This window comes from Myxocyprinus asiaticus, chromosome 7, assembly GCF_019703515.2.
Source record: "Myxocyprinus asiaticus isolate MX2 ecotype Aquarium Trade chromosome 7, UBuf_Myxa_2, whole genome shotgun sequence".
NCBI lineage: Eukaryota > Metazoa > Chordata > Actinopteri > Cypriniformes > Catostomidae > Myxocyprinus > Myxocyprinus asiaticus.
Window position 1 is genome coordinate 7,996,474 of NC_059350.1, and position 18,033 is coordinate 8,014,506.

General features: G+C 34.2%; 1 protein-coding gene across 1 annotated transcript in view; it reads right to left on the reverse strand.

The window, feature by feature from the left end:
* Window positions 1–18,033, reverse strand: part of sorcs3a (sortilin related VPS10 domain containing receptor 3a) — a 368,557-nt gene that overhangs the window by 138,236 nt on the left and 212,288 nt on the right. The window contains exon 3 of the mRNA XM_051703251.1: window positions 9,201–9,300. Within this exon, the coding sequence (XP_051559211.1) occupies window positions 9,201–9,300 (100 nt within the window). The remainder of the gene's footprint in view (window positions 1–9,200; window positions 9,301–18,033) is intronic.

Here is an 18,033-nt window from a genome sequence, read left to right on the forward strand (position 1 = left end):
CATTTTTTAGAGAACTTCCTAAGGTAAAAGCAGCTATTTGGGGCTTACAGCAGCAGTTATTGGAGCATAAACAAGATGTTTGTATTTGATGTCTTACAGATATCATATTTCACTTTGTGATTCTTTTGATTTAATTATTTTCAATTGTGGTATTAATGCAACAAAATAAAACTGTACATTCATGTTCCTGAGAACGAAAGCTTTCATTTGATATATGATTTATCTATTTAAGTGGTATGTTAAAAACTTTTATATTCATATTAATATTTCTACAACATAACCACTAGATGGTGCTTATTTGCGATGCAGATGTTTAAAGTTTTATTTTGTTATTTTGTTTTATCTATGAAAAGTTCAGATTCTAAGCTTTCAAACGATACCACATATGCCTGACTTATGTATATGTGGACTTGAGCATTTTAATCGTAAAGCCAGGAGGTCCACAGAGTTTAAGAGGAGCAATGAGCCACTGGAGGCCATTTTGTCAGGGATGCATCAGGATGCCTAGTGTTTACTCTCCAAATCCAATGTTGCCATTGCATATTTGACCACTTCAAAAAGTGGTTTGAGTGATCAGATCAACTGTATTTAGCCCTGTCCAAATACAGTATGTTCAGATCACCTGAGACAGGTGTTAAAACCAGCTGGTCATGTGGGTCATGCCTGGGCCGTACAACCGGAAAGTACAAATTTAAGGTCAGCAGATACCGAGGGAGCATTAATGCATAATTAAGTTTTCAAGCCACCAGCACATGACAACTGTGAACAAATGTTTCTCTGCTGAACAAAGGAGTGAGAAGAGCTGGAAAGTATAATCAATAGAAGGGTTGAGGGATCTCTGTTATCTGTTGACACCAAGACTGCCAGCATCCTGCGAGCTCATCTACATGCAGCGCATAGTTATCAGCCCACACGTACATTCTCATTGCTGAAAGTGATTGGTGCTAGCCCTGGCTGAGCAGTGTTAACAGCAGGAAAAGAACACATGGTTTTAAATTAATTAATTCAGGCCTGATCAACTGCTTTTTATAAGAAACAGAGTGGCAGAAATTTAAACAGGCTCATTTGTTGGCGATATTTGCATAAGCATGTACAGTAATCTTGGCTATATCGTGATCACTAAAAGAGCCTCCAAATTCACAAAAAGCACTTTGGATTCTTGGCAAGTCCCCATTCAAGAGCTCAGGCAGAGCGGTGGAAATGTCATGCCCATCTCTCAAATGAAAAAGTGTTGCGCTAAAGGTTAAGCCTAAACTTAGCCCTTTCTCAAAAAAGTGATGGAATCTGCCAGAATCAATTTTCTCTGGATAGAGAAAATATATGTTTGGCCAAGAGGCCGTAATTACTAAGATCCCAAATGAAGGATGCTAATTTGGTTGGACAATCTAACAAGTTGTGTTAAAAAAGAAAATGTCCTGGTCATATTTGATTCCAAAATTAAAAATAAACAAAAAATAAATTATATTTTGCATACAGAAAATTAAGCCTATTTTATGGCCATTATTATGATAATTATTATTATTATTTCATTGTGACATTATTTTCATGACAGTTATGCATGCATTTACTTGTATTATTTGAATTGTAAAGTATGTATGCATTATAGAACTTATCCCTTGATACTGCTTTTCATTTTTGCTAATTTTAATAATAATAATAAAAATAATAATAATAATAATAAAATAAATAAATAAAAAAAAAAACACTTTATATTTGGAGTCTTTAACTGCTATGTACTTATACATTTGATACAATGTACTTACTATGTACATACATGTTGTTGCATTGTACTTACATTTAAAGTACCTGCATTTAATTACATCAGTAGTTACACTATTAATCTTACACCTAATCCTAAACTGAAGACTTTAAATTTATGTATTTTTCCCTGTTGTGAAGTCACGGAGCCAAACCAGTTAAATGTGCCAAGAAAAAGTATGTTTATTAAATCTTTTAGTTATCAAACATACAAGAGAAAGTGAAATTTTAATTATAATGATGCTATGCTATGGTCTTCTCTGCCTTACCCATCTTTCTCTTTTTCCCTCATCTTTTTCGGTCTCCCTCAGTCTTTCTCATCTTTCTCAGTCTCGCTCGGGCTTTCTCATCTTTCTCCAAAGGAGTACATTTGCATGGTGAATTTAAGCATACCATAGCAGTTTGAAATAACTTCCCCTCCCCTCATAATGGAAAACACACATCTCAACTTACAAATGCAACACATGCAACTAATGTACTGTAAGAGCTTACACATACAACCTATATAAGGCTTGCACATACAAACTATATAAAGCTTACATATGCAACCTTGACTTAGACTAGGCTTTAGACATGCCTTGACGTACACAACATAACACAAATATATAAATGTAATAATGTAATACAAATGACCAATAATGCTACTAAATGATTATGAATACCACTAATGATCAACAATACTGATAAGCTTGAAAATGTTAGTCTACATAAACCTAACCCATACCTAACCTATCATAACCCTTACCCTAATCCCTAATCTAAACCCAAACCCTACCCCTAAATTTACCCATTACTCAACCTCAGTAGCAGGAAATGTGAATCTTGTGAGAATTTTGCTGAACAACATTTAGTTACACAATAAGTACATTGTATTGTATGTATATTAATGGTAGTACATTGTTGTTTAAGACACCTAATATAAATAATAAAAAATAAAAAAACTGGAATAGTAAAAGTAATACGTCCAGATGCATTACGGTAAAGAGCTAAAGTATCCTTAAAATAATGTCACAATGCAAAAAAATCTTAATGGTCCTATATAAAGGTTTCATTTTTTATTTTTTTATTTTTTTTTTTATGGATGGTTAAATATAACCAGGACATTTTATTTACAGGTTTCATAAGAATGCACCAATATTTAAAGGAGGCTTTTGCATATGGTATAACCCAAAAAAAGTATATATATATATATATTTCTTAACACGCTTGCTGACCGTTATACTTTCACCTATGATAGAGCCACGGATGTTGTTATTTTATTAAATAAAATAATCTCTGACAGCACTTCTCTGTCAGTGATAAAATGATGAAGAAAGGACCTCTTAACGCTCTTTGATGTGCAAAACAAGCACAGATCAGAATCAGCTTTATTGCCAAGTATGCTTACACATACAAGGAATTTGTCTTGGTGACAGGAGCTTCCAGTGCACAACAATACGAAACAGCAACAAGACATATATAATAAAAAATTGAATAAAAGAATAATAATAATAATAATAAGTGCTGGTGCGGAGAGTTTGTGGTTGTCACTGTCTGAACTTCAGAGTTCACTGTTTTTTCCGCTACTCTCGTCTCCCCTCTCGCATCTTTTATTGCATTTTATTTGTAAAGTTTAATACCCATCCACTCATGTACAGATGCTATCTTGCTTAATTAAAATAAAAAGTTATATTGGGGTGAATTAGAATCCAAAATCTCTAAAAACTTAAGACAAAAATTTACCACTGGATCAATCATTCTTGTTCTTAACCAGAGTGCTGATCTACGTATTGAGTATTGATCAAAACAGGTAACTTAAAATAATATTTTACTGTGCATAGCATAATTAATATTCATGAGTTTTGCAGTTCAGCCCCCCACCCCTCCACCCCCCACAGTACAATTGTATGTAGGCCTACAGTTTGTTTTTATTTAGACCTAACTTTGTGTTAACCTTCACTTTCAAATGGATTATTCAGCTGTTACAAAGGTGATAGGCCTACAGGACTTTATTACAAAAAACTTGGCATACATTTTCCATCCATGGGTACACTTATCAAAATGAAAAAATGTTGGCCTGCATAAGGTGGTGACGTTTAGTCCAGATTGCCGGTTCTATATGCAAAGCTTAGGAACATTAAGAATTTGTTTATGTGTTTAATAGACAATGTCTTGGTGCTCTGATTAATTATGAAAAATATATATATTTTTAATGTTGGCAAACCAGTTGTATAGGATGTCATAGGCCGCAAAATCATTAATTTCCATGCTCAGAGGCCCCTGGAAATTCCTCAAAAGCCATAAACTAAGAGAATGACAAAATGGCACTAAAGTCTGGCCTGGCCCAGCTAAATGAGATGAAGAACATCTGGCCAATAAAACGAACAAAAGAAGATCCATGAATGAAGAGGACCCCTTCTCATACATGTCATAAATCAGGGAATCCCCTATGACCCCTGTGTTAGATCACACTCCCTGGAAACCCCGGGAGAGGCTAAAACACACTCTGTTTTTGTCCTTCGATATAAACCAATTTGCTACACTTAAACTAGATTCATCAGATCACAAAATCCTTGTGATCAGTATTTTGCAAACAGCAGCTAGAGAAGAAGTCCCTTTGTTTCATGCATCTAGTAACACACGAACACTTAAAATGAAACATTTCCTGTCACATGCTAAGAAACTCACTAAAGTGCTAAAAGACACAGAGCTAAGACCCTCGTGTTTGCACGATCCTAATATGAAGACATCTCATCTTAATCCATGAACATTACACACAAAGTCACTGTACTTCACTGAGTTAACCCTATAAAATGCACAGAATCTCCCTTTTTTTACGGAAATGTATGCAATACCTAGCCTTGCTAGAAAACTCTGAAAATAGTGTTATGACCTGTTTATGAGGATAAAACACCTCATGTTTACTATCGTTGAAATTCGTTCTACATTTCGGTAATGTTTATGTCAATTAATTTTTGATATATTCAGTTGTATCCAAGACATAAAAGTTCATGATTAAACACATACTATTTGAGCATGAATTTTAAGAATCCTTTACACAAAGGATTGTAAATCAACTTTGAAAAGGACAGACAAGTTGACCATGTGACTCTGAAAAGCTGCCTTTGATTGGCTTAGAGCCTCTTTGGGGTGCGGCCGGTCTACACTCAAGACTCTGGTACCAAGGAAGAAGTCTTCAGTTGTCTTCTCTCTTCTTTGGCTCTCTTCTCTGCTCTTCACTTTCTCTGCAGTGCTGCAACCTCTGCACTCTTGCCCTCGTGGCTTGCAGCCTCCATGCCATGTAGAGTCCAAGAAAGCTCGAGACACGAAGTCCCGAGGAAGCCTCTTACTCTCTGCTCTACGGTTCACACACGTGATGGGAGTCGTGAGTCTCCCTTGCGGAAGGCCTCGCTTCAAAGCCCAACCTCATCATCCATCAACACAACAGGCAACAGACATCCACGATCAAACAGAGGTCCAAGACATCGACGGACGAAATTTCTACAAAGAGCCAAAGAACCAAGCAACGCAAGGAAACACAACGACTTGCAAGTACATCTCCAGACTTTTGCTAAAAGTGCTGGTGAATTATTTAAATACTTTGGGTAATCTGACTGGAAATCGGTTTAGAATCAAAGAAGGATAAATGTTCTTAAGGCATTGTCTACAGACTCCATAAAGTTCATTTTCTCTGTATTGATCATTTATTTCACATTCTGTCACTTTACTCACCAACCTGTTTCATGTTTGTATGTGTTAGATTAGTTTTTATGTTTAGATTAGCAATAAAGCCACGTTTGTATTCAAAGATAATTTGACTGTGGTATATTTTGATAACTAATCTCATCACTTGATTTGAAAAGATCTTGCTTCAAAGCTATACCTAAGATATGTGTGATATTATTTTGAATAAGCCATGAGAATAATATCACTCCAATAAGTGAGTTAATTATAATTCCCTTATTAAAGCTAATTCCTTACAATAGAAATTGTGAGCGGATACAACGAGACATTGTATTACGATTTTAATGGTGGAGAATTTTATTCAGACAAATAATCTAATTATTTGTCATTTATCTTTCTTATAATGGTTGTCGAACACGACTAATTCCATTATAAATTTCCCTACATAATAATGACATAGAATGCGGACAGTTTAATTTAATTCCTAACACATACTGTTCCTACAGTAGCAAAATGGTTACTATGTGGTTCCTGTGGAAATGCAATTGTATCACAAATTAATGAACATATGTAGTTTGATAGTGACTCCAATTAATGAACTAGTACTTGTTGTGTACACTGTTGCATGCATGGTTCCAGATAACTAGTACTTGTTGCAGTGAAGCTTGGTACCTTGGTGCTTTGGTGTTGCCACCCTTCATAGTCTGGATGCCACCCCCTTGCCACCCCATAAAATAAATTCTAGATCCGCCCCTGCTTTCAGGAATAATAAATCACTTTGAGGGTGTTATTTAACCCATTTGCATTGAAACAGGCCTTTTTTAAACACTAAAAAATGCATCTAAACAATGGAATCACCTCAAACATTTTAGGCATTAAAGCCATAAAGGTCATTAAACTTAAATTTCAATAACACCTTTGGATGACTTGTTATGTGCATTGTGTGTTTCCATTAAACAGTTACAAATACATTTTAACACCACAAAAACAAAAGTAAACAAATATCTTGCCCTTTTCAAAAGAGACCTATTCTGCAGGGAAATTTGACTCATGGGACTTATGAGAATGTTTAAGGACAAATGGGGTCAAAAGTGTAAGAGCTGCTTGAAGGACTAATATAATGTTGGCCTCCAACTGTGCTCACGATAGCCTGTGAAGTCTCATGATGCCTTTATGACATGGGGAGACCAAGAGCTATCATCATTATTTAAACGATTTGTAAGGAAAATAGACACAGAACCTCTGTGAAAGTGTAATTTATATTAGCAAACAAACATTGTTTAGCCAGTTCAGATTATTATTTGACCGAGTTGGGCAGAGAGCCAACCACAATGAGAAGCTGTTTCAGGATCAGCTCATTAACCTTTAGGCTCTTTACGAATTATAGACAAGTTTAACTAAATACTCACTAGAGCGCATGTATTACCAACACCAGCTGTGTATTGAGAAGGAGTGGTGGTGGCGTAGTGGGCTAAAGCACATAACTGGTAATCTGGTTGCTGGTTCAATCCCCACAGCCATCACCATTGTGTTCTTGAGCAAGGCACTTAATTCCAGGTTGCTCCAGGGGGATTGTCCCTGTAATAAGTGCACTGTAAGTCACTTTGGATAAAAGTGTCTGCCAAATGCGTAATTGTAAAATTGAGAAGCTATTTGGTTTCAATTTACTGTATTTTTTATTTATTAATTAACAATTGGTTTGTAACCACAAAACCTGAAAGGTAAATATGTCGGAATTAATACTGGATTATAATCTTGGGGGCCTGTACACATCTAGTTACTTTATATATTATTTAGCAGTACAAACAAGATTTGTTGCATCCTAGATTGACAGTAAAACTGCCCAGACCTGGATTCAAGTTAAAAAGTTTGATCTAGTAGAGGGTAGGCATTATATACTAAAACAGAGCCATAAATTAGTTATAAAAATATTTTTAAAAAAATCAGCTAATCGAGTCCTGATATGGTTTATCTAAGATTTATTTTTCAACCTTTTGCCAATAATCACAAACACAATGTTTCTTAAGGAGAAAACACTGATACCTACCTCCCAACCCTAAACCCTTAACCTAATCCAATATTGTCTTAACCCTCTTATTAACCTTTTGATATGCTATTTTCTAAAACGTGCATCATTAACATAATAAAAATGTTGCAGATAATCCTGTTGTCTGCAATGTACTAGATGTCTGGGCAGTTCTTGATGAAAAAATATTTTAAAAATGTCCGTTTTTATATTGCATGAACTCATTTTTTTTTTATGAGAAATCTTTGCTGATTTTAATAAATTAAAAGTGACAGCAATGATTATATTGTTACTGATATTTTAAAATAAGTATTTGCTGAATATAAGCAACATGTGTTTGGTTAATTTGTTTTATTTATTTATTTATTTATTTATTTATTTATTTATTATTATTATTATTATTATTATTTTATTGAAAAAGCCTGTTTAAAAATCAATGCTTTTGAGGTATATCTCTCAATCACCATTACATTCCTTTCATGCCCACCAAAAAAAAAAAAAAAAGGAAAAAAAAAAAAAAATCATAGAGCTTTTACAATTCTGACATACACATTTTATAAGATATATTTAGTGTTAACTACTATTTCTGTGTATTTTCATATCTCCAGCCTGTTCTGTTAATATAAAGATCTCATTATTTTACATTACAAGCTATCTTACCCAGCAAAATAAGTTTTACAATTTCCCTTTTTAAATGTCAATATATTGTTTGGTGCATAAAATACATATGATAAAAAATAGATTATTGCAAAAAATAATATTTTATTCATATTGTATTTGATGTACTGAATTGAACTGTGATGCATTTCAATCCATATTTATAGGCCAAAGAGAGGAAGTTTTCATGGCCAAACTCTCAAATATTTGGTATCTCTGAAAAGCCCAGGGAGTCCTCTGATAATACCCCAAGATTTACTACTGTAGCATGTATGGACTAAGACAATTTTTAATAACAAATGTCCTACACAATAATGAATTGCTCGGCCTGAGGAGGATAATGACCTTTAAAGCCTAATGTATCAAATATGATAATAAATAAATAAATAAATAAATAAATAACGTGCAATGTTTTTTTTTTTTTTTTATTATTATTATTTATTTATTTTATTTTTTTATAGCTTGTCAAATGGTACTAAAAACAGTTTAATGTCAAAAACTTTTCTTTCATATGTCAGGCTTAAAAGCAAATGTGACATGAATAATCCAATTTCTGAAGCAACCACATCATTTTGTGGTGCTCCTATGACAACTCACATCCTCTTCTGGACTTGTTTGCATTGCAAGTGCAACACTCTATCAGTTAAGCCACCGCACAACTTGATTGCACTGGAATAAGCCTGTAAATGTAGTTGATTATGAAATGCAAATGTTAAAATGTATCGCCTTACAAGTAATTTGCTGTAGTTAAAGTGTTTTGATCTCACAAGACAGCATTATGTGAGGAACATAGTGAAAAAGTATTTATGAACTGATCCTCTATTTTACTTATGATTTGTGTGAGTACAATGAGCCACTTAAAAATCATTTTGCAAAAATGTAGGTATAGTAACATGTTTCTATGAGAACAGGTCAGAAATTGCATGTTACTTGAAAAACTAACGTAACATAAATATAAAAACATACATACACTATGAACTACCAGGGTTAAATGTGGCCTTAACCCAGGGTTTAAGAAGACATTAAGCATGGCATAAGCACAGTGTGAAAAGCCTTCTACAGTACCACTATTGAATGTGATTTTTGGAAAACGTACCTTTCTCTTGTTGGTGGGGCAGACATAGAGGTAACTCAAAATAGTCTTGACTCCCACTTTATCATTCAGTCTCTCATAGGTGCTGCCATAATCTGTTGATCTGCAAATAGAAAATAGAAAATCCTCAATACAATATTCAGGATACATTTTCATATGAGTGTGGATATCCATGTTCCATTCATGACCCGAGCAAACTGAAAACATCCCCTTCCAAAATGAGTCTAGATAGGAATTGCAGAACTCAGCTGAACTGAACTGATTTCTGCGAATTATATTCATGAGAGTGTTTCGCAATTTTGTGTTCCATTTCCTGGCTATTTATATGTCCCTGATCCTCTGTGATGAGTGGAAATCTTGCTAAAACAAACACAATCTGCTGAGCATATGCTGAGCAATTCTGCCTTGTTCCACATTTAGCAAAACTGTCATCTCCCAACACCTGGGCATAACAGTGCCAACTGATCCAAAGCATACACTGATTTGTTTAGAGTGCCTAATGATATTTACACTTGTTCAGTAGGGAAATGGGTGAAGATTTGGTTGTGGATGCAAGGGATATGTCCCTACCAAAGATACCAATGGGTGGAGATTTGGTTGTGGATGCTAAGGATATGTCCCTACCAAAGATACCAATGGGTGGATATTTGATTGTGGATGCTAAGGATATGTCCCTACCAAAGATACCAAGAGACTACTGAATAATCTCTAGCAATATTTGTAGCAACTGCAATTGTGACTCAGTGTACTAGAAGTAGGTCTATTGAATGCATTATAAGCATCCTGTGTCATATTTTCATTCAAAGAATTATAGTATTTTATTTTATTTTATATTTTAAATAAACCGTTACTACACTTTAAAAAATGCTGGGTTAAAAACAACCCAAATTGGGTTGAACACAAATTGGGCTAAACTAACCCAGCACGTTGGGTTGTTCATTTTAACCCAGCAAATGGGTTATTTATTCAAACCAAATGCTGGTTATTTTTTACAGGAATGCTGGGTTAATTTGATCTCATAAGTGGGTTAATATTTTCAAATAGGTTTATCCTTAAAAAATATTGTAAAATAAACCACACCATAAACAAATGTGTAAACATGGTAGCTCCTTTATTTTGGATTAATATAAATACATGTAATAAGTACATTTAAACTCATTTTACAAATGTTTTAATAAACAGCATGTGGAACAATAGAGCATCAAAAACATTAAACACCCACTGTATTATTAAAAGGAATGTTCACCCATGTTAGATCTGAGGAGCTTTGAAACAAAAGAAGAGTAAGAGAAATTCTACAGAGGTCCCTGAAATTCCTCAACGTCATATATTAAAGACTTTTTTGCTGATGCCCAAAAGTCTACAAAAATGGGTGTAAATGAGTCAAAGATGCCTGAAATGAGTCTACATAAGTTGCTCTGTTGAGTGTCAACTTGTCCAGAACAAAATAACGATTTTAACTCTCACCTGAAGGAACAACCTTGCCCCAAAACCCCACTCAGAACCAGTCTTTGTCCTTAGATTTAACCAATTTGCTACACTTAGAAAATAGACTAATAAGGGAGCATGAGACATTTTCTGACCGTCATATGCTAAAAACTCACCCAAGACAAAAGAGCTTGAAGACTTGAAGAATGTACAAAATGAAATTTTCATGTGTATACACATATCAGAACATCAAATCTTAATCCAGGAACTTTGACACAATTGCAAAACTTACTTTACTGTAATTTTATCATGCCAAAGTGCCTAGAACTCTCATTCAAGGTTTAACCTGATAATAACCCTGACAACTATGTTTTTCATAACGTGTAATGTATTATTCGTGTTTAAAACTAACAAACTAATTAGTAGGAAGTTTTATCATGCATTATAACTGAATTATAACTGTAATTTAATAAGAAAGTACAAGTGTTTGGTATGAAATTGATTGTCTCTTAAATTACAGAATGATGCTGATTAAAATGTTCACTTTTTTGAGCGGGAAAACCGACAAACCTTAAGACAAAGGCCATAAATTAATTCTGATTGGCTCAAGACACCTTTGGGGTGTGGCCAACCTCAACTCAACAAAACCTCCCCAGAGCCCTCTTCTCTTGCTTCTTCCTCTCTCTGCTTTCTTGCCTCTTCCTCTCTTCTCTTGCTCTTCTCTTAGCCCTTCTTCGGCTGGCTTTGCTTCAGCACCTCTCTGCCCAGGTTCCGCACAATGTAGAGTCCAGGAAAGCTTGGAACGCAAAGTTTGAAAATAGTTCTCTTCTCTGCACTAAGACTCACACACATGATGAGGAGTTGCAAGTCTCCCTTGCAGTAGGCCTCGCTTCAAAACCCTGCTTGATCATTCCAGCACCGAACTACCTGGTGTCCATGATCTTAACAGAGGTCCAAAACATTGACAGAACAACCAGAACTTTCTACTGACCCAGCCAAAAAAAATGTTGCTAGAAAGTGCTGGTGTTTTATTTAAATATTTTGGGAAGCCCGATTACAAATCGAGGTATACTAAATGAAGTATCGATGGTCCAGGTCATGGTCTATAGACTCCATAAAGTAAATTTGTTTCTGTTACAGACCATTTCATTCACCTTCTGTTACAGCTCACTCACCAACCTGTTTTACATTTGTCTATGTGTGTTAGTTTAGTTTTTATATTGTAGATTAGAAATAAAGTCTTGTTTTTATTCAAAGAGAACTTGACTGTGGTATATTTTGATAAATAATCTTGTCAATTGATTATTAAAAGATCTGCCGTGCTCCGTGCTCGAACAATATTTCAACATATGTGATATTATTATTATCGATGGCCATGAGAATTGTATTACTCTAAAGAGTTAACAGATGTGTCATATCAACTCAGAGTAGCAGAGCGATCAGACGTACACTTTAATTCGTTTGTTCCCGAATTAATCATAATTCCCTTCTTGAGCTAATATTCCTTTCAAATAAATTTTGAGTAGATAGAACGAGCCTGTTGTATTACATATTTAATGGTGGAGAATTTTTATTCAAATTTCTAATGTGATCATTTGTCATTTATCCTTCATATAATGGTGGTCGAACGTGGTCATGATTCCTAAACTAATTGACATATAAATTCTTACATATTATTGGTGATGAATGCTGCCAGTTGTAAATATACCCTGCCACAAAGTCACTAATCTCCTGCACCCAAAAATGTAAAATCTCTCATTTACTCACCCTCATCCCAGATGTGTATGACTTTCTTCTGCTTCTAAAATTATTTGTTTTTGTTCTGAATATTTCAGCTCTGCTGGTCCATTCTATGCAAGTTAATAGTGACCAGAACTTTGAAGCTCCAAAAAGTACATAAGGGCAGCATGAACGTAATCCATAAGACTCCAGTGATTAAATCCATGGTTCAGAAGTAACATGATAGGTGTGGGTGAGAAACATATCAAAATGTAAAACCTTTCTTACTCTAAATCTCCACTTTCACATCTGAAAGTAAAACTAAACAGGTGCCTAGTGTGACTTTTAGATGTAAAAGTGAAGATTTATAGTAAAAAAAAAAAAAAGAAAGAAAAAAAAGACTTAAATATCGATCTGTTTTTTACTTTTACTCACTTTCATTGAATTGTATGTGTTACCTTTATGTTACATGTATGTGCTGTTAGGAGCTTCAAAGTTTTTGTCACCATTGAGTTGCATTATATGGACCTACAGAGCTGAAATATTCTTCTAAACATCTAATTTGTGTTCAGCAGAAGAAAGAAAGTCATACACATCTGGGATGGAATGAAGGTGAGCAAAAGATGAGAGAATTAAACTTTTTGGGTGAACTATACCTTTAAATGTGATATATAATTATAGTGTCTATACCTAGAAAACTATTTATGTAAGGAATGAATATAATCCATAAAATTAAATTAAAATAAGAATTCAAAATGATCTATGTGCAGTCCTGTATTGTAGGATATAGGGGAATAAGGCCTTGACATCACAGCCTGCTGGAGGTACTCCATCATATTTGTTCCAACCTACAAAGAGACAATAAGAAAGAAAAGCAAAAAGGTTAAAGAAAGATTACAACCCATAATGTTAGCAATCTAACAGTCTTCAGAATACTGGAAGCATGGCTAATAAATGTAAATGTTTCTGTGCAATAACATGTCGAAGTTTGCACCAGTTTGAGATAAGTGTTTGCCTCACTGGTGATGAAAAACTCAGACTTTGATTCGATATTCAATATACTTTTTTCTACTCTAATCTCAAATATGTTTAATGTACACCAACACTTTTCATGTGTTGGACAAAGCTCTGCAAGACGCTTGCGTAGAGTGATGTGTTGAAGCCTTGAAACCCATGATGCGAGTGTTGTGAAACGGCTTTCGTATCAGCGAGGCACCGCTCGCGTCTGGTGTAGACAGGGTGATACAGGGTATGAACTAAATGAATCATGATGTAGGTGATACATTTTGGATTCATAATGACAAATTTTGCCTAAAAGAGATGTTTGCATTACTAAAAAAAAATATCAGAAAAAGTAAATAAACCTATTCAGCGTCCAGTGGTCATTACAGGCTAACAAAGTCAAAGCTCACAAAGCTAGTGTGCCATCTAACAACAGCTGTTGTCATATGAGCTGTCCAGTTCTGATTATGGAATGGTATCTTTGGATTTTCTAGTGTACAGTAATGATATTATAGATAAAAAAAACATTGACACAAACCTTATTTCACAGAATAAATCCTTCAATTTGTCCACGTTGAGAACCGCACACTCCTGAAGACGGCTGTTCTGACGCCACCGCTGGGTTGTCGCATTGGGGTGGGGAAGGGGTGTATAGTTTCAACTGTCAGTAAAAATGACCCAGCCACTAACTCAGCGGCTGGGTTATACAAAAATTACCCAACACTGAGAAAATAACACAATAAAATGACCCAACAGGAGTGTAAGGACAATGTCTAGCATGCGCAAGAAAGTTTTACAAGTTTTCCAAACTTTGCATTTAACATACCCAAGTAAACTATTAATTGTTCATTGGTAGTTTCAGCAGTATGGGTTAGGTGTCTCTGGTTACAAACTGCATTTTTACCATTTACATTACATAGATGTTGACTTTTATTTAAAATAATTTTAAAAAATCTAATTTCATTTAAAGACATAGTATTTTTAAAATGTATTAGTTTTGAAACTGTCAGCCTAATTGGGATCATTATTTGTACTTCAGGCCTTTGTTTTGCTGGACAAAAAAAAAAAAAAAAAACTAGCTTGATACCATGTGACTAAGGTTGCCAACCATCTCGTAAAATATGGTATAATGTCCAGTATTTAAAGATGAAATTATGCGTTCCTTATTGATTCAATACGGGACATAATTTGTCCCATATTTAAGCTGGTCCGATGGCATCACGGCAAAATCTTTCAAGTTTATTTAACCTTGAAATCCATTTAAATTTTGCTTATGGTGGATAGGGACCATCTGAAAAGTTCACACAGAGTGTCATGTATTTAACAACTTCAAACGTGGCAACCCTACATGTGACCCGCATTTGGTTTTTGAATGAATAGAGCCAAACTGAGAGCTCCAAATCTCTGGGATCTAACAAATAGTGCCTTAAAAATCAAGATGCAAAAGGGAAAGTTTGTTCATAGCCAGAATCTAAAAGGATATTAAGATATATTTAATACTTCTGGAGTTATAGGCACTCCAGCTTTAGAAAAATCAACACAAAGAGTTTGTCCTTCCATTTTTGGACAAAACATTGGCATATAATGCAACAATGTGTGCTGAAGTCAACTGATTGCTTTGAATACAGTTAAATAATGGTGCTGCCACATTTCTAAGGTTACTTCTGACATGTAGTTTTGCTCCAGACTCATAGGTGAAAATTGTCATTTTGACCCCCCTCTACAAAATAATGGTTTACACAGTAAATATTAATCCATGGCATTTAATATTTTGGCTTTCATCATCATTCACTGTATGTTTATCTTTCCTCAGAAAAAAATTATGGTAACAATTTCTATGAAGCCCATATTTATAATGCAATGTAAGGGTATTATAAATGCATTTTAATGCATATGCAAAGTCTCATATAATATGAATAAATAATTGAAAATTACAATTAAATTAGGGCTGGGTATTGTTACAGATTTCCCGATTTGATTCGATTCCGATTCACAAACTCTCGAACCAATTCGATTCCGATTCAATATTGATTTATATGGGCACATTTCTGTTACAATGTCCATTTTGCTTACATATAAAATACATTTTCTCTCGGCTAATGCTCTTAATTGTAAGGGAACCTTCTGGGCAACCCTTCAAGGTATAATTAAAAAATATAAATTTTACAAATTATATGTTATCATTAGTTTTTCATCAAATTTCATTTTCAAATTCAGTCTACTCCAATTAATATCTTAAAATTGCATAAATTATGTTGAATACATATTTTGTTAAATTTGTATTGTTTACTTGCATATTTTTTTTACTATTTACAAGTACTTGCTTTGATATGTAAAACACATACTTAATCGGCAATGTCTCTTTAAAACTAGCGGCATCAGCCAGTAAGCGTATGTAAGAAGAGAAGACGTGCGTAATTTATTTAGCGCATCCATGTGTTTCTTTTTTTGTTGTTTTTAATCAAGAACTGACTGTAAAAAGTGAAAGGGTATTAAAAGAAACATTATTCAATGACATATGGATTCGTTAATCTCGTCTTTGGACACACAGAAGGAGTTCAACTAAACTTTTACTCTGAACACACAGTGAAAGGACCTCTGTGCTAATAGCTTCTTCTCAACTATACTACTCAATCACTGGTGAGTGAAATCGGAACATTTACTAGCCAGTGGCTAATTATAGGCACTTTTAGTCGCATAGCGTGAGATTTGGTTGCACATGCAAGTGATTTACTTGCAATTTAGGGGGTTGCCATATAGAGTGAAAGATCAATCTTGGGATTTAAAAATCATTAGCAAGATCGTTCAAACAAAGATTGCGGTGCATCGTAAAATTATAAATACATTATAATACTTAACTATTCATAGATATACCTTAAAATATAATGCATTATAGCATGACCAACATCAAATTTTATCGTAACCCTCTGGGGTCGACGGACACGGCGGTGCATCCTGCTGGATTTTTTCCTCATAACAGCGGAAACAACTTAAAATTCTCCATCATTTTTGGGCATACAGATAAGTATAAGACATCATTAGAAACTATAAAGGGTCTACTTTTATTTATGTACACTCACAAAAACAACAAAACCTTGTGCTTTTGTAAAATAAAGAAAATAAACAGGGTGCGTTTCAGCCGTCTCTGTCTCCGCGAGCATCTTTCTGAAACACGTCATAAAAATGAACTGAAACTCAGCGAATACTTATCACGCAAACATGAAACATATGTCTAAAGAAAGCTTAAAATGTCTACTCTTATATAAAACAATTCAAATTTAAAACAAATATTCTCCTGCAATGTAATCTGTATGAAACTAAAGAGATGTACAGTTTCTCCTGGCTCAGCTAATTATCGCTAATGTGATCACACCCACCAGCAGAGCGCGCTATTCATACGGTAATGTGCTGAAGCGATCAAGCAAATGGTATACGCCCCCAACAATGCCTTAAAAAAACATCAAGTTCATTCACTTTTCTGCTTGGAAGATGGCATGCTACACAGGTGAGGAAGCTCCTGGATAGTGACGAAGAGTTCACATTTTCCTCATAAGAAGAGGGGGAATCTGACGATGAACGTTTGAAGAGCGACTTGATCCAGCCGAGGATACAATTTCGGATGAGTAAGTCTTTACTTACTTTAGTTGATATGCTATTTTATATAAACATGTACATATTTTACTAGTTGGAATATTTCCAGATTTGCCGGCCAGGATTCAGAGTATTGAAATTTGAAATATGTCCTAATAGACAAGTTTTAGTTACATTTAAATGTTGTTTCGGCTAAAGCAGGTATTTAAATTGTATGCTGTATGATATAAATATGATATGTAATATGATATAAAAATAATATGGATGTTTAGATTATATTTTAACTAGTATTTATGCTGCCTCATTATCATCAATGAAGCTTGTGCTTGCAAATATCTGTTCGGGTGTAAATGTATAAAATGTGCTGTAAATATGCCCATATTAGAAAATCAGCATATTAGAATGATATCTGAAGGATCATGTGACACAGAAGACTGCAGTATACTGAAAATTCAGCTTTGATCACAGGAATAAATTGCATTTTACAATATATTCAAATAGAAATGTTATTTTAAATATTTCACAATATCACTGTTTTTGCTGTATTTTGGATCAAATAAATGCAGCCTTGGTGAGCAGAAGAGACTTCTTTTAAAAACATTTAAAAAATCTTACAGATCTAAAACTTTTAAACGGTAGTGTAGGTCTAAAGTTTTTAAGTGAAGTCTTTATGTAAAGAAAATGTATAGTCAGATTATTTATTTTAACATAAACTTGATTTTGTGAATAAGCTATAAACAATACATTCAATCATTAAGTCTCCTCACATTCATTCTCTCTCAGGGGAGGGGTCTTTGTCTCCTCAGGTGTGAATCATATCAATATTCATGATCATCCACGCCTCCTCGCATATGGCCTTTCTAACACTAAAAGTGTCTTACAAAAGTTAAATTACTATATTGTTTTGTATAAATGAGTGATCAAGATGGTTTTCACATAATTGTGTAGCAAAAACTCTAGGCTACAAGATCCAGTTCTCAAAAGTCTTGTGAACAAATGTTTAGTATGTGTTATTTCAAAAACCACGCATAAACTTTATTTTCTCAAAAATACAAACATGTACATACATGTTGCTCACAAATTATTGTAGCCCAGT